General features: G+C 39.4%; 1 protein-coding gene across 12 annotated transcripts in view; it reads right to left on the bottom strand.

The window, feature by feature from the left end:
- NEK1 (NIMA related kinase 1) overlaps positions 1 to 24,688 on the bottom strand; it is a 111,298-nt gene that overhangs the window by 30,551 nt on the left and 56,059 nt on the right. For 3 of the 12 annotated variants that reach the window (XM_058192545.1, XM_058192551.1, XM_058192552.1), the window contains 6 exons: positions 13,941 to 14,024; positions 13,464 to 13,547; positions 11,811 to 11,888; positions 5,358 to 5,453; positions 4,368 to 4,514; positions 3,833 to 3,889 (listed from right to left, as the gene is read on the bottom strand). In XM_058192545.1, the coding sequence (XP_058048528.1) occupies positions 3,833 to 3,889; positions 4,368 to 4,514; positions 5,358 to 5,453; positions 11,811 to 11,888; positions 13,464 to 13,547; positions 13,941 to 14,024 (546 nt within the window). Of the gene's footprint in view, positions 1 to 3,832; positions 3,890 to 4,367; positions 4,515 to 5,328; positions 11,889 to 13,463; positions 13,548 to 13,940; positions 14,025 to 24,688 lie in introns of those variants that run through there. The other 9 variants (XM_058192548.1, XM_058192547.1, XM_058192546.1 and 6 more) reach the window with 9 other exon arrangements.

Below are 24,688 nucleotides of genomic sequence, written 5' to 3'. Positions count from 1 at the left end.
AACGTCACAAGCGTCTTACTTGGGCTAAAGAAAGAACTGGTCTGTTGCTCAGTGATCCAAAGTCCTCTTTTCTGATGAGGAGAAGACGCCTAGAGAGTGTTTGGAGGTCCAGCCGTTCTGAGGCTGATCGGACACTAGTGAGGTCCTTTACTAGGACCTACCTAGTGGCAATGAGGGAGGTGAAGCGTTCTTATGTTTCCACCCTCATTGCATCGGCAGATAACCGCCCGGCCGCCCTGTTTCGGGTGACCCATTCCCTCCTTCAACAGGAGGGACGGGATGACCCCCTGCAGGGTCGAGCCGAGGAGTTTAATGGTTATCTATACGATAAAATCGTTCAGCTTCGTGATGGCTTGGACCATGATTGCGATGATTCAGCCGAGGTGGCAGAGACTCGTCTTGTTGAGGTTATTTGGGATGAGTTTGATTCTGTGGCTCTCGAGGACGTGGACAGGTTGCTGGGGAGGTTGCATGCAACTACATGTTTACTGGACCCGTGCCCTTCCTGGTTAGTACTGGCTGCTCAGGAAGTGACATGAGGCTGGCTCCAGGGGATTATAAATGCTTCTTTGGTTGAAGGGGTTTTCCCCGCCGCCTTGAAGGAGGCGGTGGTGAGACCTCTCCTGAAGAAGCCTTCCCTGGACCCAGCTATTTTGGGAAATTATCGTCCAGTCTCCAACCTTCGCTTTTTAGCGAAGGTTGTAGAGAGTGTAGTTGTGTGGCAGCTTCCCCGGCACCTGGAGGAAGCTGTCTATCTAGATCCGTTCCAGTCCGGCTTCCGACCCGGTTACAGCACGGAGACGGCTTTGGTCGCGTTGGTGGCTGACCTCTGGAGGGCCAGGGACAGGGGTTGTTCCTCTGCCTTGGTCCTATTACATCTCTCAGCGGCTTTTGATACCATCGACCATGGTATCATGCTGCGCCGGTTGGAGGGATTGGGAGTGGGAGGCACCGTTTAGCGGTGGTTCTCCTCCTATCTCTCCGACCGGTCGCAGACGGTGTTGACAGGGGGGCAGAGGTCGTCCTCGAGGGGCCTCACTTGTGGGGTACCTCAGGGGTCGATTCTCTCGCCTACCCTGTTCAACATCTATATGAAGCCGCTGGGTGAAGTCATCAGTGGTTTCGGGGTGAGTTATCATCTGTACGCTGATGATACTCAGCTGTACTTTTCCACCCCGGACCACCCCAACGAAGCGGTCGAAGTGCTGTCCCGGTGCCTGGAAGCCGTACGGGTCTGGATGGGGAGAAACAGACTCAAGCTCAATCCCTCCAAGACGGAGTGGCTGTGGATGCCGGCACCCCGGTACAGTCAGCTGCTCCCGCAGCTGACTGTTGGGGGCGAGTTAGTGGCCCCAAAGGAGGTGGTTCGCAACTTGGGCGTCCTCCTGGATGGTCGGCTGTCCTTTGATGAACATCTGGTGGCCGTCACCAGGAGGGCCTTTTACCAAGTTCGCTTGATTCGCCAGTTGCGTCCCTTCCTTGACCGGGATGCCTTATGCACAGTCACTCACGCTCTGGTTACGTCTCGGCTGGATTATTGCAATGCTCTCTACATGGGGCTGCCCTTGAGGTGCACCCGGAGGCTGCAGTTAGTCCAAAATGCAGCTGCGCGAGTGGTAATGGGAGCCGCTCGTGGCTCCCATGTAACACCACTGCTCCGTAGTCTGCACTGGCTTCCTGTAGTCTTTCGGGTGCGCTTCAAGATCCTGGTTACCACCTTTAAAGCGCTCCATGGCTTAGGACCCGGGTACTTACGAGACCGCCTGCTGTTATCTTATGCCTCCCATCGACCCGTACGCTCCCACAGAGAGGGCCTTCTCAGGGTGCCGTCCGCCAAACAATGTCGGCTGGCGGCCCCCAGGAGTAGGGCCTTCTCTGTGGGAGCACCGACGCTCTGGAACGAACTCCCCCCTGGCTTACGTCAAGTGCCTGATCTTCGGACCTTTCGTCGTGAGCTAAAAACATATTTATTCATTCAAGCAGGACTGGCATAAATAGTGGATTTTAAATTGGGGTTTTAGTAATATTTTAAATTTTTAAATCTTTTAATTACCGGCCATTTAGTAATAGTTTATTTTAATCTCTTTTAATTGTATATACTCTGTATTTTATTTCGGCTGTACACCGCCCTGAGTCCTTTGGGAGAAGGGTGGTATAAAAATTTAATAAAATAAATAAATAAATAAATAAATGAGAGCAACTTTTGCATCTCATTTGGAAACCAATGACCTAGAGTCTGGAGGAAGAATGAAGAGGCCCACACCACAAGATGCTTGAAGTCCAGTGTGAAGTTTCCACAGTCTGTGTTGATTTGGGGAGTCATGCAGTGTTGGGATTCAAATAATTTAACAACTGGTTCTCTGCCTTAATTATTTCTTCCAAAACCAGTTCACCAAACTGTTCAGAAAGTTAACAACTGGTTCTCCCGAAGTAGTGCGAACTGGCTGAATCCCACCACTGGAGTCATGTCATCTGCTGGTGTTGGTCCACTGGATTTCATTAAGTCCAGGGTCAACACAGCCATCTACCAGGAGATTTTGGAGCACATCATGCTTCCTTCCACAGACGAGCTTTATGGGGATGCTGACTTCATTTTCCAGCGGGACTTGGCACCTGCCCACACTGCCAAAAGTACCAAAACCTGGTTCAATGCCCATGGGATTACTGTGCTTGATTGGCCAGCAAACTTGCCTGACCTTAACCTTATAGAGAATCTATGGGGTTATTACCAAGAGAAAGATGAGAGACATGAGACCAAACAATGCAGAAGAGCTGAAGGCCGCTATTGAAGCATCCTAGTCTTCCATAACACCGCAGCAGGCTGATAGCATCCATGCCACGCCACATTGAGGCAGTAATCGATGCAAAAGGGGCCCAAACCAAGTACTGAGTACATGTGCATGCTTATACTTTTCAGAGGTCTGATATTGTTCTATGTACAAATCTTGTTTTATTGATTTCATGTAATATTCTAATTTTCTGAGATTGTGAATTTGGGGTTTTCATGAGCTGTCAGCCATAATCATCAAAATTATGACAAATCAAGGCGTGAACTATCTTGCTTTGCATGCAATGAGTCTATCTCATATATTAATTTCACCTTTTAAGTTGCATTACTGAAATAAATGAACTTTTGCACAATATTCTAATTTTTTGAGTTTCACCTGTATATGAAGACAGAAAAATGATAATTCAAGTTAGAAAGTATACCTACTTTTCTGAAAGACATGGATTCTTTTCAAAAAATAGACATGATTTGGATTTCAAACAACTTGGTTGCTCAGGATTCTAAAGCAGTGATACTATGAAAGACTTTTTCATATCATAATCCTGTAAATTTGGTATATAAAATAACATCTAATTCCTTAGATGGAGACTAAATAAAATGTTGCTACAAAAAAAGCAATAGAGGAGGTTTGTAAAAAGAAAAAACAATTTAGAATTTTAAGAATGTTAGATTTAAGAATGGTTTGGGATACAAGCAAATCTTTTATTAGAGATTTTATATAACATAATAGTGATTTAAAAAAAATGTTGAAGTGTAAGAACAAAATGGAGTCCAAAAACAAACAAAGACCTGTTGACCTCATCCCATTCCTAAGAGGTCTGTAAGGAGTGTGCATAAACGCACCAACGTGCCTACCATCCCTGTCCTACTGTCCCCATTTATTTGTATCCATTTCCTGTATTCATATCATGTTTATACTTATATCTGTTATCTTATACATCCTTGACAAATAATAATAATAATAATAATAATAATAATAATAATAATAATAATAATAATAATAATAACAACAACAACAACAACAACAAAAATAATTAAACTTACATGTATAGAAAGATCAGGTTTAATATCCTCTTCCTGGGCAAGTACTGCATTTTCATCCTAGAAATCCAGATTGAAAATATATATCAAATACATTAAGTGATGACCATGAGACTGGAAAAGATAATGTCTGTCATTTCATTCTATCAATGCTGACATAAAGTTACTTATTCCTTATAATCCAAATTTCAGCTATGATAATTTGAATTTATATAACTGGACTAATTTTGTGCTGCTTATTTGACAGTTATGAATTGTAAAAAGCATTTAAACTCTGACAGAACATCAGTCTTCATGGACAGGCAGATATATATGTTTATTTCATGTGTGATATCAGTGCTACTCATTTGTAGAATGAGTAATATGTATATGTTCAATTGTTTTCATCCATTTTAATCATAATTTTCCAACAATACTCTGGAGTTTAAAATATTGGGAAAAAGTGAATTTGAGGTGATAAGAAAAAATTGTGGTGTAGTGGAATGATTTTTTATCCAAAACTCTAATCTTACTATTTGCAAATGATGGTATTACTTACTGCACCCACTTCCTTCAAAGCTGAGGTCATTGTGATGATTTGTGGTGAATTGAGCTTTAATCTAGTAGGAGAACTTTCCTCCTGCTTAGTATGTGTAGGACTTAATTCTGAAGCTCCCACTGGAGTTTTTATCCCTTTGGACACCAGCTGTAATTATAATTCATACACACACACACACACACACGACAGTAAGGAAGAATCAAATATTAACACAAAAATGTAAAGACAGAAACATTTTCATTTCTTCTTCAATGAATAGCTTCATATTTTTTTCCAAATATTACTGATTTTCATTTTTATAATTAAACTACTAAAATACCCAGTTTTTTAATTCTATCTCATTTCTATCATTAGGTAAGTGTGATAGTTAAAATCACTTTCCTACTGAAAACTGAGTTATGAAGGTAAAACATTTTGTAGTTAGACCACATAGAAATTAGGAGTTTATTGTTGCTTAGAAACAACTTTTTTCATGCCTCTTTATCTAGTAGGAAAAAAATAATCCTTCAATTTCCTCTACATTTTCTGCACATTCAAGTATTTGGGAAGAAGACAGGTGATAATTACAGAAATTAAACCAAACATTTATGGGTCCTGGCTATAGGAATTCTTTATCCTGTCATTTAAACACAATCAATTCAATGATCTGAATAGCACCTGAAATATGTCTCAAAGGCTTAAAGGGCAAATCACAAAGATGATTATGAAGTAAGTCAAGAGAGGAATAAAGGCAATAAAATTAGTAGAGTTTAGGAGGAATGTTTCAATTATGCCTTGCTCAAGACAGGACACTGCCTAAAACAATTTTCTGTCCAAGATCATCCAGTGACCAGATTCTCAAAATACAAAAGAAAAAAAATCAAAATCTCTAAGTTTTAAGAGCACATTTACACATACTTAGTGCACAACAAGGCAACACTTAATTTAACTTAGTTTTTCAAAGAAAAATTGCAAGCACATAGAAAACATCCAATAGTTAACATTTCTTACATGCTCTTCCCAAGCTTTCCTCTCTCTTTCATATGCGTCTTTTCTCTTTCGTTCTAACTGCTCTTTCAGGACTGCAGCCCGGGCATTTGCTTGTGCCTTGAATGTGATCAAAAAAGTAATTTTTTAAACTAAGAAACCCTATTCTAATTCTATGGGAATTAATTACCAACTTTATTTCCATGAACATAATTTTCTATATTTGACATTCATAATATTGTTTTTAAAATTATTTTTGTACTGAATTTTAAAGTTTAGATTCCCAAAGCATATTATTATATCTCAGTTTCATGCATTTTAAGAGTTGTGGCTCTCAAAGTGTCCGTCTTGTTTTAACTATTCCCACTGACTTTGGGCCTCATGAAATAAATCTATTTCTGCTGTATATTTACTTTACTAGCATTGCAGACAGCATCTCTGATATAGGCAACATACTTTTAACAATAAAGTATAATATGTACAGGCTAGAGAATGTGCAAATTTCTTTTGTTTCTTCTCCAATTTTCAATTTCAATGTTTCTTCTCCAGAAACACTACACTACTAACCAGAGCTTATAAAACATTTGCTAGACCAATTCTTGAATACAGCTCGCCTGTCTGGAACCCATATCACATTTCAGACATCAATACAATTGAACGTGTCCAGAAATATTTTACAAGAAGAGTTCTCCACTCTTCTGAATACAACAAAATACCTTATGCCATCAGACTTGAAATCTTGGGTTTAGAAAACTTAGAACTCCACCGCCTTCGACAGGACCTGTGTTTAACTCATAGAATCATCTATTGCAATGTCCTTCCTGTTGAAGACTACTTCAGCTTCAATCACAACAATACAAGAGCAAACAATAGATTTAAACTTAATGTTAACTGCTTCAATCTTGATTGCAGAAAATATGACTTCTGTAACAGAGTTGTTAATGCTTGGAACATACTACCTGACTCTGTGGTCTCTTCTCAAAATCCCCAAAGCTTTAACAAAAAACTGTCTACTATTGACCTCACCCCATTCCTAAGAGGTCTGTAAGTAGCGTGCATAAGAGCACAAATGTGCCTATCGTTCCTGTCCTATTGTTTCCTTTCATTATATCCAATTAATATAGTTATTACATACTTAGGCTTATATATATGCTTATATATTATATAGTTACTTTCATGCTTATGCTTATATATACTGTTGTGACAAAATAAATAAATAAAATAAAATAAAATAAATGTGTAGATACAGTTGTTGACAAACAAGGAACTAGAGAAGCTGTTGGCTTTGTGCCTTGCTGGTTAATACCATAGATGCATCTTCCTTTATCAGAAATTAATGCTGAATGAAAAAACTAAACACTTACATCTGGCACATTTCAAATCTTAAAATAACTCTTTTTGTGCCAGTCACTCTACAAAATTTCATTGTTACAATGGATGATAGAGAGGAGGCTGGCCCAAACCCTGAATTACTCAAATTGTAAGAGTAGACATTAAGGTTAGATTGGTTAGAAGATCTATTATTTGACAGCATTTCTAACATTTCCATAGTCTTAGTCATAGTCTGAGAAAACCAAAGAACTTTCTTAAGTTATGTTTTTAAAGCAATCCTTAAGGACCAAAGAAACCAAAACTACAGGAAAGGAAATTAATTTTAATGAAAAATTGATGAATAAGAGCCAAACTGATATTCAAATGTAACATGGCATTTTAATATATTTTGGGGCTCCAAGAATGGCACAAATAAACTTAGTTCTAACAAGTTCAAGATCTTGGCAAGAGAGAAGATTTGAGTACAGGTAGTTCTTGACTTATGACCACAATTGTGACTATTATATCCATTGCTAAGTTAGGCAGTCATTAAGTGAGTCATGCCTGATTTTACAACCTTTTTGCCACAGTCATTAAGCAAATCCAACTTCTTTTTTTCTCCATAATTTTTTTATTATGTTTTTCTTTAAAAACAAGAACAAAAAGTAAGTTTCCATTTTACAACAGTTTTGTATCGGTGTATATCCACAATTTATATTTCCCCCCTTATATATTCACATATTTATTTTTCTTGTTCCCTTATTCCTTATATATTGTATATACTACTCCTTATTTATTATACATACTATTATATCTATATATTACTTTACATACATTGTATATTTAATACCATTTTACTAATACTTCCAAATTTCTAGATCATCTCTATTATATAATTTCTTACTTATTATTCCTGTCCTCCAACCATTTGTAGCATTTATTCCATATTAAGTAATATTCCGTAAATATTTTAAAAATTTAAAGTAAAATCCAACTTCTTCTATGCATTTCTTTGTTCAAAGCCAACTCCGAAGGTTCTAAATCAGTGGTTCTCAACCTTTATAGTGCTGCGACCCCTTTAATACAATTCCCCACGATGTGGTGACCCCTTTAATATAATTCCCCACGATGTGGCGACCCCAACCATAAAATTATTTTCGTTTTGAATTTATCGCGTCTGAAGCCGTATTGGCTAGCGATCTGAACTGCTTGCGATTGCCTTGAGGACAGAGGCATTAAAGTGGAGACTCCTCCCCTATTAAGTTTATCGTGCCTGAAGCCAGATTAGGCTAGCGATTGGGAGTGATTGCAGCTGGCTTGAGAGGGAGACATCAGAGCAAAGATTGCTCTCTTTTTTAATTCATCGCGCCTGAAGCCGAATACAGCTAGCGATTTGAAGAGCCTGCAGCTGGCTTGTGGAGTTAACCATTGGAGCGCGATTCTTCGACTTGCAAGTATACTTCCCATATTTCCAATGTTCTTAGGCGACCCCTGGCAAATCATCATTCGACCCCCAACAGGGTCCCGATTCACAGATTGAGAACTGCTGTTCTAAATGGTGATCATGTGACCCCAGGATCCTGTAACCATGTAAATATATACCAGTTCCCAAGAGTCCAAATATTATCACATGACTGCAACTCTGGCAATTTTAAGTGTGAAGACAGATTAAAACTCACTTTTTTTCAGGAACATTAGAAATTTGAACAGTTGCTAAATGAATGATTGTAAGTTGAGGACTACTGGCAACATAAACAAGCTGAGGTACAGGCTAAACTAAGAAAATGTTACCGACTGAAAGAATATAATGAGATTCCCTTGAATGAAAAAGGGAATGTGAAGTTACACTGAGCAACACTAGCCCAGTAGGAAAGATATACACTCCATGGTAAATTATATGGGTATACTGTGTATATACATACAATGACAATAAACTTTATATATATAAAGAGGTATGGGACAATAGACTAAGGTATTATTACATTCTCAATTGAAGTCTCTTTAATTTTCCCATGTATAGATTTTGACAGTGCTGAGCAAATACTAGAATCTTTTTCTCCGATATAATAGTTTTTACCTAGCAACCCTTCAAAGTTATCATGGATCTCCCTAAAACTACTTAAGACCCAGTTCTGAAGTTCTGATGGCTATACCCCCCCACCAAGGTCATGCAACTGAATTTTGGGTGCTTGATAACCAGTTCACATTTATGCTGGTTTGCCGCATCCCACTTTATTTATTTATTTATTTGCCGCCCATCTCATATCCAATGACTCTGGATGACTTACAGGATAAAACTTTAAAGAAGGAAAGACTTTAAAATAGACAGGGCATACAGCAAATAAAATAATTCACAATTACAAACCATTAAAAACAGATGGGAAAGGCGGGGACTGGACACACAGGGGGTGGGGAGGTGGGATTAGGTTTTAATTAATCAACCACCTCCAGTATGAAGCTCCCCTATTGGATACCCAAACCATCAGACAGAGCCAAGTCCTGAGGCTCTTTCAAAATAATAGGAGGAAGGGAGCCAACCTCACTTCAGTGGGTAGGGTGTTCCAGAGGGCAAGAGCCACAGCAGAAAAGGCTCTTCTCTTGGAGCCTGACAGCTGAAATTCCTTGGCTGATAGAATCTGCACCATGCCCCCTCTGCCAGCCCCCTCTGCCAGGTGGGAGACAGTTCTTCAAGCAGCCTGGACCCATGCCAATCAGGGCTTTAAAGATGAATACCAATACCTTGAGTTGTACCTGGAAGCAGACTGGCAACCAGTGCAGCTTGTAAAGCAATAGTGTAACATGGGCCACTATAGGGGCCCTAAAAACTGCCCACACCACTGCACTCTGCATCAGCTATATCTTCTGAATGCTCTTCTAGGATAGCCCCATATAGAGCTCATTGTAACAGTCCAAACGTAAGATGACTAGAGCTTGAATAACTGAGGGCAGGGACTCCTGACCCAGGAAAGGCTGCAACTGGCACACAAAATGAAGATACGCAAAGGCTCTCCTAGCTGTAATAACCACCTGCTCTTTGAAAAGGAGTCATGAGTTCCGGAAAACTTGTGGAAAGGTTTTGTCTAGGGTAGTGCAACCCCATCCAGAACTAAAGATGTTAAAAGTCTTGGATCTTGGAGCTCCACGCACCGAAGCCACTTGGTTTTGCAAGGGTTCAGTCAAAGCCTGTTGTCTACCATCCAGGCCCCCACAGTGTCAGGCCTGGAAACCATATTAAACTTTAGGTTTCCAGACGCTGCCACATTTTTATCCTGAGGGGAGGAGGGGGGGTTGAAGGATAGGGTAGCATTCTTCAACGGGTCAAGGTCGGATGGCGTTCACGTCTGCAGGACGAGTGGCAAGAAGTTACTCGAATGAACTGGAGGAACGTGGGACCGTGTGACTATCAGAGGGGTCAGGGGGGTGGGACTATTGGGGTTTGTATAACTGGGGAAACGAATCCGGAACTTCAGTTTGGGGAATTGCATTCATCGTGTGCCAGTCTCCTCATGCTAGTAAAGGACTCTGAGAGGAAAAGGGAAAAATGCTTCTGAGTCTTTATTTTATGCAGAAGAGGTATTTCTGGAACCTTGACACACAGCCTCCAGGGAACACAAGAGGGCAGTCATAGCATCATCTGGGTCACCAGAGGTGGAGATACCTTGCTAGTGCTAGTGCTACATACTGATATGCTGCCTTAGCTATGTGTCCCTCTTTCTACTTTTTACACTTGTCCTTTTTATCTTTCAGTTTATCAGAGTTCTTTGTAGAGCCATGCTGGTTTCTTCTTGGATTTCTTATTTTTCTTTTTCAGTGCTATTGTGCTGGAATGGGCTTTTATAATCATATTTTTCAGAGTTTCCCAAGGTTCTTGAGTTGTTTTCCCCTTTTTATCCATGGTATCCTTCCCAAACTCTAAGTTTGTTAAAATCAGCTCTTTTAAAGTCTAAGACACTGGTTTGATTATCATCTATTACTTGTGTTTGCATTATGTTAAATTCTAAAATGACACGGGTCACTCTCCCACCAAATTTCTGCAATTTCAAACTCTTCTATCATTTCTTTGTTAGTAATAATTAAGTCCAGTGTAGCTGTCCCTTTAGTTTCATCCTCTGCCTTTTCGATGACAATGTTGTCAATTACTGTATGTTGGTCAACATCCTGTTCAATCTCCCACTTGAAGCAGATTTTGCCTCCCAGTTGATATTAGGGTGGTTAAAATCCCCCATTATTAATGTTGTGTGTTTCCTATATACATTTGTTAACTGATTAACAAAAAGTTCATCTATTTCTTCTGCTTGGTTGGGTGGCTGTGGTATACACATAATAATGGCATTCTTTTTTTAAAAAAAATATTAACCCATATGCATTCTAGGCGGCTTTTGTCCTTGGTTTTATGCATTTCTATAGAAATCTAGTGATCTCTTATGTGTAATGCAAATCCACCTCCTCTTTTGTTAGGTCTGTTTATAGACCTAGCAGTTTATGTACTTCCAACAGCCATGAGTTTCATCCCACCAAGTTTCAGTAATGGCAACTATATCATACTTGTCCTCATGTACTAGCTCTTCAAGTTCACCCTGTTTGTTCCCCAAACCTTGAACATTAGTTATAATCATCTGAGTCCTTTATGGCTGACCCAGGGTATGCTTGATACATCTCTTAGTTTGTGTCAGAGTTTTCCTTCTTTCCATCATGCTCTACTTCCTTGTTTGATTATTTTGGGATTTATGCTTGGGATTGGGTCCTAAAGATTGGTCACCCTCCCCTCATAGTTTTAGTTTAAAGCCCATTAGTAAAGCTGAGCCAGTTGTTTTCCAAGTATATTCTTCCTGGTTCTTGCAAGGTGCAGCCCATCCCTTGCCGGAAGCTCTTCTTGTAGGTAATGCAAACAGTGATCTAGGAATCTGAAGTGCTCTTGAAATTTGTCATGATCACATGGTGACCTACGGTACTTAATGACCATCATTACTTATGATGATAATTCTGGGCTAAATTATAGTCATAAATTGAGAACCACCTGTAGTTTTAATAATCTAAGGGCTCTGGCCCTTTTCTTTTTTGAAAATTATTAATATGCACTGGTTATTCCTACATGTAAAATGCATATGATAACTGCATCCAACCATTTCAACTTAGCTATTTTTCTCCTTTATTTTTTACTATTACCTTTAGTGCTTCAATTTTTTTACGCCTTAATTCTGTTTCTTCATTTATTTCATAGACAGGAGAACCACTGTTTTCATTCTGAAAAATTGTTTTTTTTAAAAAAAATCAGGTTTTTTAATGCCGATTGTAACTAGAGAAAAGCAACAATATAACTGAACAACATTTCAAACTCAAAGTAAGTTTCGTTCTCTTTTAATAAAGAGAGAAATGACTTTATTTAAAGAGACCAACTCTTTTGGTTATATTACAACGTATCTTATATGACATGGAACCACTGTGGATAGATATGTCTAAAAACAAAAATATCCCCAAACCAGATTATATAGACAAGTTAAATGGCAGGTCAAATATTAACATCCTACTCACAGATTTCCAAACCACAGCATAATTATCTTATCTCCGTAAGATAATTTAGGGATACAGTATTTGGACTATATTTCCACTTCTCAATGAAGAAATAGAACATAGTTAATGTAGCAGGCCAGCAATATAAAAGTATTGTTACTTGCACTGATTGATACTCATCTTGCTATCAGCTTCTACTGATTACCAAATTAGTAATTTAGCTCATATGCATGTTGAGGCTGATATTTTTTCACCTAGCTGCTGGAATCACCCAACTGCTGGATTCACTCAACCCTAAAATAATGTATTTTTGATTAAAGTTAATTGTCCAGATATGAAATCTTGTCTATGTACAATACATGCAAAATGAACCAATATAAAACTATTATTGAATCAGAAAGCAACTAAAAATGTTTTTATAATATCACTAAAAGCTCTTGACAGTGTGGAAAGAAGTTTATATGTGGTCATAGATCAAGGGTGTCAAATCCATGGGCTGGATGTGTCACATGCTAGCCACGCCCACCCCCATTTTAGCAAAGGGGGTGGGGAAGTTGTGATACTTCATGTGACGTGATGATATGTGTTTGACACCCCTGCCATAGATCCTCCTACATAGCTGGAGATATTTTTCTCTGTATTCCCCAAGCTTATGAAAATTGCTTTATTTGCCAACATGGAAAGTTAAAATTCATACAGCCTGAAAATTGCAGTTATTTAAAGATACAACCATGGAATTCTAGTTCACATGTGTTTTTGTTAGTCTCCGAGACAAAGCTGATCTCACCAGAACTAAGCAGGGTTAGGCTTGACTAGTACTTAAATGCAGATCACTAGGTAATTCCCAGGCTATAGATTAGACTGGGAGAAGACAATACTACATGAAGATATCAGTGAAATCAAAAGGAGTTATGCTTAGCTTGAAGCGGATTTCACTTTTTTTTTAGTTTCAACTCCAAGTAAGGTAGTTTGCTATGTAGATTACACTAATAATGAGCATGTTCCATAAAACAGTTGTTTGATATCACTAATAATCTAAATCAGAAGTGGCCACTGTTTTTCAAGTGTTGCATTCTCTCAGAGATAACCCCTGGGAGGCTACATGGTAAATGTGGACACCTCTTTTCCCCTCCTGATACCCTCTTCTTTCTGAATCAACAGAATAAGCTGGAGCACAACACACAGAGGCCCAGGGATTTGAATTAAATTTCTTATGCAGAGGTTTTTAAATTAACCCAAAACAGCATAAAAGATCATGAGTCACTGCAAATGCTTCCACTTACTCTAAATAAAAAGAAAATAACTTGCCTTTTCTCCACGAAGTTTTGCTTTTATTTGTTGGCGTTCATTAAAATTTTGAAGTCTAATTTGCCTCAGTCTTGCCAAGTATTCCTGAAAGAAAATAAAAAAAGACCTTTCTGCTTGAGGAAAGTTTCAGCAATGCTGATTCTTTCAAATTCCAGAAACTAGTAATGTGTCAAGTCTCTTTTGGAAGAGAAGTAAATTCAGCAGACACATCACTGATATCATGAAATGTGGTTAATAACTATCAAAGGAGATGAAATCTGATTGTGTTTTAAGAGAAAACGAATTACTTTTTTCTGGTGACAGAATTTAGGTAACAAATACAATAATTTGCTAAAGGGCCATCTCTAAGAGTTGTCTGTTTATACTAATGAAAACTCTAAAGAAGCCTTATTTTATTATACGTCCATGCAGAAAAAATGAGGCAGAGAATGGGATTCTATGTATGCAATAAAGGCAGAAAACATGCAGGAAGCGTACCTCTTCCTCCTTGTTTCTGGCTTTTCTTCCTCTTGAAGAAATGGACCTGCCTCCATAGATAGCTGTCGGGTTTTGCAGTGTGTCCTGTTCACCATTTAATGTATTAAATTCAATAATAGCTAGGGCCATCATATTATCTAGTCTTACATCAATCAACATTTGATCATTATCAATGAATAAAAAGGTTAAAGAAAAAAATGTGTTCTTAATCATCAAATTTCTTCCATTTTTTTTCTTGCTGTATATCTTCCAGTTATTTCCTTTAAAATTTGTAAAATCAATGGATATATTTGCTGAATGCTAATATTTGCTTATCTCAAAAAAAAATCTCACCACAACTTCTTTAAAATATTTCAATGACAATTTCAAAATATTTTTAGAATTCTTATTCATAACATAAATACATATAGCAATAGAATATTATAGATAATATAATCGTAAAATTTGGAAATATTTTGAATAAAATGTACATATAATTTAATTTAGTGAAATTATCATTTTTTTCTGAATTGCTCATTTAATCAGATTATTGCTTTCTATATCATATTCATTTATTCTGATCCATGTGGTGAACCTCATTTCCTAATTTTGTAAAAAGCAATAAAGTTTTAATCTTTTGATAGCTTGATCAGGACTCAGATCTTAACAAATATTTCTTCACTCATAGATGAAATAGTATAAAAGGAATCTTCACTTTTTTTCAGTAGTCAAGGTAATTAGATCATTATTTTCTAAATATAAACATTATGAAGATAATAAAATTGAGCTTTTCATACCCCATTTTAGCCTTAATACTGCATGTTTCAAAATATATTTTAAGAGAGTTTTATGCAGTGCAGAGAAAAAATGTTGTTTACATATGTTGGTACTAAATTACAGTGCAGCAATTACACTGTCAGACTATTTCTGTTTTCTTAAAGTAATGGAAAAAAAACATAATTTACTGCAAGGAATATGAATGAGAAAAAAAGGTGCAATCTTACCCAATGCAAAATTGTAGCCTTATTACACAGAGGATTATATTCACATAAATGCTAACAAAAAGCGCCTATGCAAATGTATTTTTTCTATTCTCTGTACCACCCTAAAATGTTTTATATGTTCTTCCACTAATACAAAATATCTGATTTTGAAATTTTTAGAGCAGATTGCTGATCTCATTGTACTCCACAGACAGAGATGGACAACTTTAAGCTAAACCTTAGTAAATTGATGGTAATTCATTCCACCCGGCTAATAATACCAGAATTTTCATGGTGTTAGGTTGAAGGTATAAAAAGTAACCTTAAAGTAACATAAATTATGGACATTCAGATAATTGTGGCTATATTATTAAAGCTGATCAGTTCATTTTTTTCCACTGTACTCTAAATACATTTGTGCATATGTCAGAGTGTATATGATTGTCACCAAGTGTTTCTCACATATTTATAGTCATTTATAACAGCTATTGAAATTTCTCTCTAAAAGCTAGACTTGGCCTTCAGAGTCAGTATAAAACTGGTAGCAATTATTATAAAGGATGAATAAATGTCTACAAAATATAATGGATGCATTGCAGAGGAATTGTAATATTAAACAAAATGCCCTTAACGAAGGAGAAACTAGAAGGAAAGGCTTTTGAAGTTTTTCATTTAAATACTGAACTGTAAATTGGTTATGTCTGCTGTGTTGGCAGGATTAGTCTGAGATGCATTTCCTGCCTCTTCAGGAGTTGCCTTCAGCTACTCCTGTGAAGTATTTCCAGTTCCTGTCATATGTAGATATACTGTATACTTGTAATGTATATACTTGTAAAGCACGGAAAAGGGAAGTGAGGAAGCTGCACACAACTGAGCAAATGTCAGACTTGGAGGATGCATCCTTGTTTACCACTGATGTGGTTTTTAGGAAAGAATGTATCGGGGCAGTACACTCTAAGGGAAAAAATGGTTTGTAAATCTCAGGTTTAACAACATAATTCAACCCTGCCAGCTGGACTCAGGTACAACATGTGATGTTATGAGACTAAAGGAACAATCTGGAACACCCAAAACCGTAGAAATGGTGATAGACTTTAGGAGAAACCCTTCCATACTTCCACCTCTCACAATACTAGACAACACACTATCAACAGTAGAAACCTTCAAATTTCTAGATTCTACCATATCGCAAAATCTAAAATGGACAACTAACATCAAAAACTTCATCAAAAAAGGACAACAAAGAATGTTCTTTCTGCACCAACTGAGAAAGCTCAAACTGCCCAGGGAGCTGCTGATCCAGTTCTACAGGGGAATTATTGAGTCTGTCATCCGCACCTCTATAACTGTCTGGTTTGGTTCTACAATCCAACAAGACAGACAGAGACTTCAGAGGATAATGAGAACTGCAGAAAAAACAGTTGCTACCAACCTGCCTTCCACTGAGGACCTGTATACTGCACGAGTCAAAAAGAGGGCTGTGTAAATATTTACAAATCCCTCACATCCTGGACGTAAACTGTTTCAACTCTTACCTTCAAAATGACGCTATAGAGCACTGCACACCAGAACAACTAGACACAAGAACAGTTTTTTCCCGAACGCCATTACTCTGCTAAACAAATAATTCCCTCAACACTGTCAAACTATTTAATAAATTTAGTAAATTTAGTACATTTTGTAAATTTGTAAATTTTGTATAAAACTTGTAAACCTAATCTTGCGTAGCCTCTTCTCCAAAAACACTACACTACTAACCAGAGCATATAAAACATTTGCTAGACCAATTCTTGAATACAGCTCGACTGTTTGGAACCCATACCACATTTCCGACATCAGTACAATTGAACGTGTCCAGAAATATTTTACAAGAAGAGTTCTCCACTCCTCTGATCACAACAAAATACCTTATGCCACTAAACTTGAAATCCTGGGTTTCGAAAATTTAGAACTACGCCGCCTTCGACATGACCTGAGTTTAAATCATAGAATCATCTATTACAATGTCCTTCCTTTCAAAGACTACTTCAGCTTCAATTGCAACAATACACAAGCACACAATAGATTTAAGCTTAATGTTAACGGCTCCAATCTTGATTGCAGAAAATATGACTTCAGTAACAGAGTTGTTAATGCTTGGAATACACTACCTGACTCTGTGGTCTCTTCCCAAAATCCCAAAAGCTTCAACCAAAAACTATCTACCATTGACCTCACCCCATTCCTAAGAGGTCTTAGTGCATAAGAGCACTTGTGCATAAGAGCACAAATGTGCCTACCGTTCCTGTCCTATTGTTTTCCTTCTTTATATCCAATTAATATAGTTATTACATACTCATACTCATATATATGCTTATATATTGTATAATTATTTCATGCTTATGCTTATATATACTGTGTGACAAAAATAAATAAATAAATAAATCTGCACTAATATTAATCTTCTCATCATTCCCATCACCCATCTCCTTCCACTTATGACTGTATGACTGTAACTTTGTTGCTTGTATCCTTATGATTTATATAGATATTTTTTCCTGATTGCTTATTTGTACCCTATGACTATCATTAAGTATTGTAAGTGTTGTACCTTGATGAAGGTATCTTTTCTTTTATGTACATTGAGAGCATATGCACCAAGACAGATTCCTGGCCAATATAAAAATCTATCTATCTAAAGGATAAAATGAAACTGGCACTTGAGATTCTTCAGCCTAGCGTACTAAACTTTTATTACCGTATATACTCGAATATAAGCCGATCCGAGTATAAGCCGAGGTCCCCAATTTTACCCCAAAAACTGGGGTAAACTGGGGACTCGAGTATAAGCCGAGGGTGGGAAATGAGGCACCTACCGGTTGGGGAAACCCTCCCTCCCTCAGCTGAGAAGGCTGGCGGCTCCCCCGCCCCGCCCTCTCACTGCACCGGCAGGGCTTCCCCGCGCTAATGCAAAAGCCCGCCAAGTTTGCGCCGGTAAAATGTGAAAAAAAGAAAAAAAAAAAACTCGAGTATAAGCCGTATATACTCGAGTATAAGCCGAGGGGCTTAAAAAAAAAAACTCGAGTATAAGCCGTATAGACCCGAGTATAAGCCGAGGGGACGTTTTTCAGCACAAAAAACGTGCTGAAAAACTCGGCTTATACTCGAGTATATACGGTATTTATTATTTTATTTTTATTATTTATTAAATTTTTATACCGCCCTTCTCCCGAAGGACTCAGGGCGGTGTACAGCCAACGATAAAACAACATATATACAATTAAAACAATATTTAAAACATAGCAGATTAAAGGCTGATAAATTAAAAATTTAGATATTAAAATTTTAAAATATTAATAAACCCCAAATTAAAATTCAACACTGTTATGCCAGTCCCGCTTGAATAAATAGGTGTGTTTTAAGCTCACGACGGAAGGTCCGAAGATCAGGCACTTGACGTAGGCCAGGGGGAAGTTCATTCCAGAGCGTTGCTGCTCCCACAGAGAAGGCCCTACTCCTGGGGGCTGCCAGCCGACACTGTTTGGCGGACGGCACCCTGAGGAGACCCTCTCTGTGAGAGCGTACGGGTCGGTGGGAGGCAAAAGGTAACAGCAGGCAGTCCCGTAAGTACCCGGGTCCTAAGCCATGGAGCGCTTTAAAGGTGGTAACCAAGATCTTGAAGCGCACCCAAAAAACCACAGGAAGCCAGTGCAGGCTACGGAGTAGTGATGTTACGTGGGAGCCACGAGCGGCTCCCGTTACTACTCGCGCAGCCGCATTCTGGACTAACTGTAGCCTCCGGGTGCACCTCAAGGGCAGCCCCATGTAGAGAGCGTTGCAGTAATCCAACCTAGACGTAACCAGAGCGTGAGTGACCGTGCATAAGGCATCCCGGTCAAGGAAGGGACGCAGCTGGCGAACCAAGCAAACTTGGTAAAAGGCCCTCCTGGAGACGGCCGCCAGATGTTCATCAAAGGACAGCCGTCCATCCAGGAGGACGCCCAAGTTGCTAACCACCTCCTTTGGGGCCACTAACTGCTTCAACAGCCAGCTGCGGATGCAGCTGACTGTACCGGGGTGCCGGCATCCACAGCCACTCCGTCTTGGAGGGATTGAGCTTCAGTCTGTTTCTCCCCATCCAGACCCGTACAGCCTCCAAACACCGGGACAGCACTTCGACCGCTTCGTTGGGGTGGTCCGGGGTGGGAAAGTACAGCTGAGTATCATCAGCGTACAGATGATAACTCACCCCGAAACCACTGATGACCTCGCCCAGCGGCTTCATATAGATGTTGAACAGGGTAGGCGAGAGAATCGACCCCTGGGGCACCCCACAAGTGAGGCGCCTCGAGGATGACCTCTGCCCCCCTGTCAACACTGACTGCGACCGGTCAGAGAGATAGGAGGAGAACCACCGATAAACGGTGCCCCCCACTCCCAAACCCTCCAACCGGCGCAGCAGGATACCATGATCGATGGTATCAAAAGCCGCTGAGAGATCTAATAGGACCAAGGCAGAGGAACAACCCCTGTCCCTGGCCCTCCAAAGGTCATCCACCAACGCGACCAAAGTGCACCAAAGAAGTTATATTCAGGGGAACTAATAGATTCACTGGGCCTATTTCAAACAGAATTCAGCATATGTGGGGATATTTATAAACTTGAGTTTGAGATTGTGGAAGCTGATCAGAAACCACTATTGTCAGGATCAACATGTGAGCACTTGGGGTTGATGCAGTTCACCATTCCGGCCGAGTTACACAATGCTGTGAGTTACCCCCCCCCCCAAATCTCTGGTGGGGCCAGGGGTGAAATGCTCCCAGTTCAGACTGGATCGCGCGATCCGGTAGTGATGGGGGAAGGTAGTTCGGAGAACCGGTAGCAAAAATCCCTGCCCCCCTCCACCACCCACACCTCACTGTTCCTCTTCTCTGTCCCTGAAGCTCTGGGTTGTGATATAGCTGCAAACAGCCTTAAATGACTGCCGCAGTGCTTCAAAGGGCCGCACTACAGCCAATCAGCACTGTAGGCAGCTAGTAAATCGGTGCCTCTATTTTTAAAGAAGGTAGACTGGTGCACTTCAAAAAAAAGGCAATTAGTAGACCGGTGCCTCTATTTTTAAAGAGATTTCTGAGATTTTTGTATTTCTGTAATGTTTCACTCTAACTACACAAACACACAAAATCTCACAAAGCTGTATGTGGCATTTTGTGTGTGTGTGTGTGTGTGTGTGTGTGTGTGTGTGTGTGTGTGTAAAATGTGAAAGTTGGTTTTTGAGCTTTTGCGGCTGTGTGAGATTTCTGCTTGTTGAAGGGGCCATTTTGGGTGAGGTGCAGCTGCTTTTACATTGTGTGTAAGACAGTTGTGTTGTGGTGTGTGTGTGTGAAGTGTAAAGTGTAAAAGTTATTGTTTTGTATAGTTTATTTATTTTATTATTTATTGTTATTGGCCACGTCCACCCAGACATCTGACCACTGAGCCACATCCACCAATTAAGCCACGCCCACAGAACCACAGGGAAAATTTTTAGATTTTTAAATTTCACCCCTGGGTGGGGCCACTGATAAAACAGTAAATCCTCCAAGTTTACAAGGAGGTGTTTGAGGGCCCCATAGTATCTGTTCCAGGAGAGGTTCATTTTGAACTTGACCCTACCATTTCTCCAGTACCAAGTGCTCCATGTAATGTGCCTAGAGCTATTGTGCTTTAACCTGCAGCTTATAGCTGCAGGTTAAAGCACAATTGGATAAGCACGAGGCGGAAGGACATATTACGTCAGTATCTGAGCCCACTGATTGGATAAGCAACATGGTTGTTATTAGGAGGCCAAAGATTAGAATTTGCATTGATCCTAAATTTCTGAATATAGCCCTGAAACGGTCACACTACTTAATGCCAACACTTGATAACGTTTTGCACAAACGTTTTGCACAAACTACCCAATGCACGGGTTTTCACGCTTATTGATGCCAGAGATGCCTTCTTACAGTGTAAACTGGATGAAACGAGTAGCTACATGAGTACGTTCTGGACTCCATGGAATAGAAAGAGATGGCTTAAATTACCCTTTGGAGTTTCTGTAGCACCAGAAAGCAGCACGAACTACTAAAGCAGCACGAACTACTAAGTAGTCTCAGTGGAACTGAGCCAATAGCTGATGACATTCTTATAGTTGGCTATGGTGAAACAGACGAAGAAGCTGAGAATGACGATGATGAGAAGCTAATAGCACTACTAGATCGGTGGAGGCAGGTGAGTTTAAGGCTCAGTGTAAAGAAGTTGCAGTTTAAGGTACACGAAGTCCGCTTCCATGGGCATATCTTGTTCTCACAAGGTTTAAAAGCTGATCCAGATAAGATTAGAGCCATTGTGGAGATGCCACCGCCTGCTGATGCTAAATCAGTGCAGAGATTTATCAGATTTGTTACCTATTTAGCAAAATTTCTGCCGCACTTGTCAGAGATGTGTCAGCCATTGAGATGCCTTCTGGACAAAGATGCAGTTTGGCACTGGCTTCCCAAGCATGACCAGGCAGTACAAGAGATAAAAAGCTTGGTCACCATTGCTCCAGTTTTAAAATATGATGTTACAAAGACCGTTATTATTCAAAATGACTTGAGCAAAAATGGCCTAGGATGTTGCCTATTGCAAGAAGTTCAGTCGATTGCACATGCGTCCAGAGTGCTCTCTTTGGCTGAGTTGAATTATGATCAAATTGAAAAGGAATGCTTAAGTATTGTATTTGCCTACCAGCGTTTCCATCATTATCTTTATGGCCAGGATACAATCATAGCCGAAACTGATCACAAGCCGCTAATAGCCATATTCAAGAAGCCCCTTTTGTGCGCTCCCAACAGCTGCAGAGCATGATGCTTAGCTTACAGAATTACAACCTCAATATTGTCTACAAGCCAGGACGTAAAATGTATATCAGTGATGCCCTGAGTAGGACTATGTTAGATCAGGTGACACTTGGAGAACAGTCTGCTGGTTGCAACAGGAACAAACTTTCTTCGCTGAAATTAATCAAGCAGACTATCTTAATGTCACAAATCAGTGGCTATGTCAGCTTAGGCAGCACACAGGTACTGATGTAGCTTTACAGGCATTGAAGGCCATCGTTCTGAGCTGGTGGCCAGATGAGAAGGAGGCAGTCCCTGCAATAGTGAGAGAATATTGGTCTTTAGAGATGAGATCACTATACAAAATGGGATCTTGTACAAGGGCCCAAGGGTCATAGTGCCAAGGTCACTGAGAGCAGAGATGCTATTGTGCTTACATTCGAGCCATATTGGCGGAAAGGCATGCTATAGACAAGCCTGTGAAATGTTTTACTGGCCCAACATGCAGGCAAAATCAAGGACTTAGTTAGCAATTGTTCCACCTGCAATGAATATGCATATTCGCAACAAAAAGAAACCATGATGTCACATGTCCTTGGCAGATTGTTAGTATGGACTTGTTCAACTATGCAGGAAAAGAGTATCTAATATTAGTTGATCATTACTCTGACTTTTGGGAAATCGAACCCCTTTCGGACTGTTTAGAGAGACTACCATTAAGAGATGCAAGACTCACTTTGCATGTTATGGCCAACCAGATAAAGTGATCTCAGATAATGGTCCTCAGTTTACGAGTTTACAATTTAGGAAATTTGCCGCTGAGTGGGAGTTCGAGCATGTGACCTCTTCACCGCATCATCCACAAGCTAATAGCAAAGCTGAATCAGCTGTTAAGATCGCTAAGAATCTATGTAGGAAAGCTCACAGTGAAAGTAAAGACCCTTGGAAAGCCATCCTATATTGGAGAAATACCCCAACTGAGGGCATGGATGGTAGTTCGGCTCAGGGACTGATGTCAAAGAGACTAGACATCCTTACCAATGGCAGATAAGCTGCTTGAGCCCTTTGTGATACAAGGGGTTCCAGAAAAGATACGGCTGAAGAGACAAGCAGTTAAGGCAAGATATGACAAATCAGCTAGAGATCTGCCAGAACTGAAGATTGGGGAACGGATTCGGATGAGACCGCTGCCTGGAGACCAAAGAGGCTGCTGGAAAATGGGTAGTTGCTTACAACAAGTGGCTCCATGCTCCTATTTAGTGGACATTGAAGGAACTCTATATCATTGCAATTGGATGGATTTGCGCATAGCTGAGCAGCCAGATTTTACACATCCTGTGGACAGGCCAGATGCATCTGTATTACCATGTCACACTTACCCATTGACAATAAGGAATGCACAGGGATGGGGCCTCAGATTAATTTTTATGAGATCTTGGAGCAAGCGGGTATATCCATTAGCAGTCGAACGGCAGACAACCCAGTAAGTGGCAAGAAGAGCCCAGCAGTCTCAGTGCGGTCGGAGAAGCCCGAAGTGCAAAGAGAGCCAGTTGGTGCAAGAGGGCCAGGCATCACCCGTAGTGGCAGATGTTCACAACCACCTGAGAAACTAAATCTGTAGAAAGTGTTGATATTGTTCTCTTTTACAATCTGAACTTTTACAATGTTTTATAAGGTTTGTAATGTTTTAATATGTGGTAGTTGCGTTAATATGAAAAGGGGAAGATGTTACATTTGTTTTAGAATGTTTACAATGCTTTACAATGTTTTATAATGTTTATAAGGTTTTATAAGGTCTTATAATGTTTTTAATATGTGGTAGTTGTGTTAATATGAAAAGGGGAAGATGTTATAGTTGTTTTCATCAGAACTTTTACAATGTTTTACAATGCTTATAATATTTTATAAGGTTTTATAATGTCTTAATATGTGTTAGTTGTGCTAATATGAAAAGGGAAGATGTTATAAGTGGTTATATCTGCTGTGTTGGCAGGATTAGTCTGAGATGCATTTCCTGTCTCTTCAGGAGTTGCCTTCAGCTGCTCCTGTGAGGTATTTCCGGTTCCTGACATATGTAGATATATACTTGTAATGATGGCTTATCAGGGCTTTTTCGATTAAACTTTTTGAAACAACAAATTAAATTAAAAACTGTGAACCATCTAACCCACTGTCCTGTTTTGTCTATTTCCATATTGGGCATTATACAAAACTACAATAAATTCAGAACAGAAAGTTTATTCATGAAGGAATCAGGACAGAAAGGTAACAAATACCAAATTAAAATACAGTGTAGTGTAATGAAGTTTCAAATAAGCTAAACAAGCTGCAGACATCAGTGCTTATCTTTACTTCTTTTAAATACAAAGAATGATAGATTTTGCATGTAATTCCAGGCAAATCATAGTTTGCCATGACTCATTTAAAAGTAGAAACTTCTGGTCTCCAATTTCATATCCCAAAGAAAGAAAATAGGGGAGAAGCTCATCATGATTTGTTCAAACACTGTGTGCACAATTATTATGCAAGTGAATATTTTGACCATATCATTATTTTTATGCATATTTCCCATCTCCAAAATGTATAAACTTGAATGCTTACTGGATATAAACAGATCAGGTGATGTATATTTGAGTAATGAGGGAGGGTATGGCCTAAGGAAATCAACATCCTATATCAAGGTGTGCATAATTATTAAGCAGCTTCTTTTCCTCAGACAAAATGGACTTAAAAAGAGATTTAACTGAAAAGTCAAAAATTGAAAAAAGTCTTTCAGAGGGATGGAGCACTCTTGAAATTGCTAAGATATTGGGGCATGATCACAGAACCATCAAACGTTTTGTTGCAAATAGTCAACAGAGTTGCAAGAAATGTGTTGAGAAAAACAGATGCAAATTAACTATCAAATATTTGAGAAGAATCAAGCATGAAGCTACCAAGAACCTATTATCCTCCAGTGCTGTCA

This window comes from Ahaetulla prasina, chromosome 8, assembly GCF_028640845.1.
Source record: "Ahaetulla prasina isolate Xishuangbanna chromosome 8, ASM2864084v1, whole genome shotgun sequence".
In the NCBI taxonomy this organism is placed as follows: Eukaryota; Metazoa; Chordata; class Lepidosauria; order Squamata; family Colubridae; genus Ahaetulla; species Ahaetulla prasina.
The sequence above is the reverse complement of the archived record's forward strand: the minus strand, read 5'-3'. Positions and strand labels throughout refer to the sequence as shown.